Source organism: Sinocyclocheilus grahami, unplaced genomic scaffold (genome assembly GCF_001515645.1).
Source record: "Sinocyclocheilus grahami isolate Dianchi unplaced genomic scaffold, SAMN03320097.WGS_v1.1 scaffold9143.1, whole genome shotgun sequence".
Lineage (NCBI taxonomy): Eukaryota > Metazoa > Chordata > Actinopteri > Cypriniformes > Cyprinidae > Sinocyclocheilus > Sinocyclocheilus grahami.
This window is the reverse complement of record NW_015512426.1, coordinates 19,645-20,336: the sequence shown is the minus strand read 5'-3', so window position 1 is coordinate 20,336 and position 692 is coordinate 19,645. Positions and strand designations below refer to the sequence as shown.

Below are 692 nucleotides of genomic sequence, written 5' to 3'. Positions count from 1 at the left end.
ATAGATTTTGGCACCACCTCCAGTGGCTATGCATTCAGTTTCACAGAAGATCCTGAGACCATTCACATGATGAGGTATTTATGACATCGGCACAAAAACATTGTCTAACCTGAAATTATTATAACTCCCCAATCCACTTCTTACCCTACATTTCTCCTTACTTTTTATTATTTAACAGACGGTGGGAGGGTGGCGACCCTGGTGTAGCCAATCAGAAGAGTCCAACTTGCCTACTGCTGACCCCTGACCTCCGGTTCCACAGTTTTGGCTTTGCAGCTCGAGACAGCTATCATGACCTTGACCCTGAGGAAGCCAGGCATTGGCTCTACTTTGACAAATTCAAAATGAAAATCCACAGCACCAGTGTAAGCAGAGCATCTATCATATCTTGACTATGTTTTTGATGTATATTTTTCTTCAGGTAGAGTAATTGCTCAGCTTAGGGGATCAAGCTTTTGTCATAAGGTATCACACCACTGTCAAAAAATGCATCTGTTTGTCTGAAGCAGAGCATAAGGGGAGTGTGTTATTTATGTCACATCTTTGTAAGAATTTCTGCAGCAGACTCTCTTTCTTTCTATAGGATCTCACTATGGAGACCGAGCTGGAGTCTGTTAGTGGAAGAAGAGTCTGGGCTATTGAGGTGTTTGCTCACGCCTTGAGGTTCTTCAGAGAACATGCTTTAAAGGTGA

The 692-nt window shown here is 42.8% G+C and overlaps 1 protein-coding gene across 1 annotated transcript in view; it reads left to right on the top strand.

The window, feature by feature from the left end:
- LOC107578156 (heat shock 70 kDa protein 12B-like) overlaps positions 1-688 on the top strand; it is a gene marked incomplete at its 3' end in the record, with an annotated part of 3,728 nt that extends 3,040 nt beyond the window's left edge. The window contains exons 2-4 of the mRNA XM_016264140.1: positions 5-74; positions 179-365; positions 584-688. Of these exons, the coding sequence (XP_016119626.1) occupies positions 5-74; positions 179-365; positions 584-688 (362 nt within the window). The remainder of the gene's footprint in view (positions 1-4; positions 75-178; positions 366-583) is intronic.
- Between the last annotated feature and the right edge of the window lie 4 nt (positions 689-692).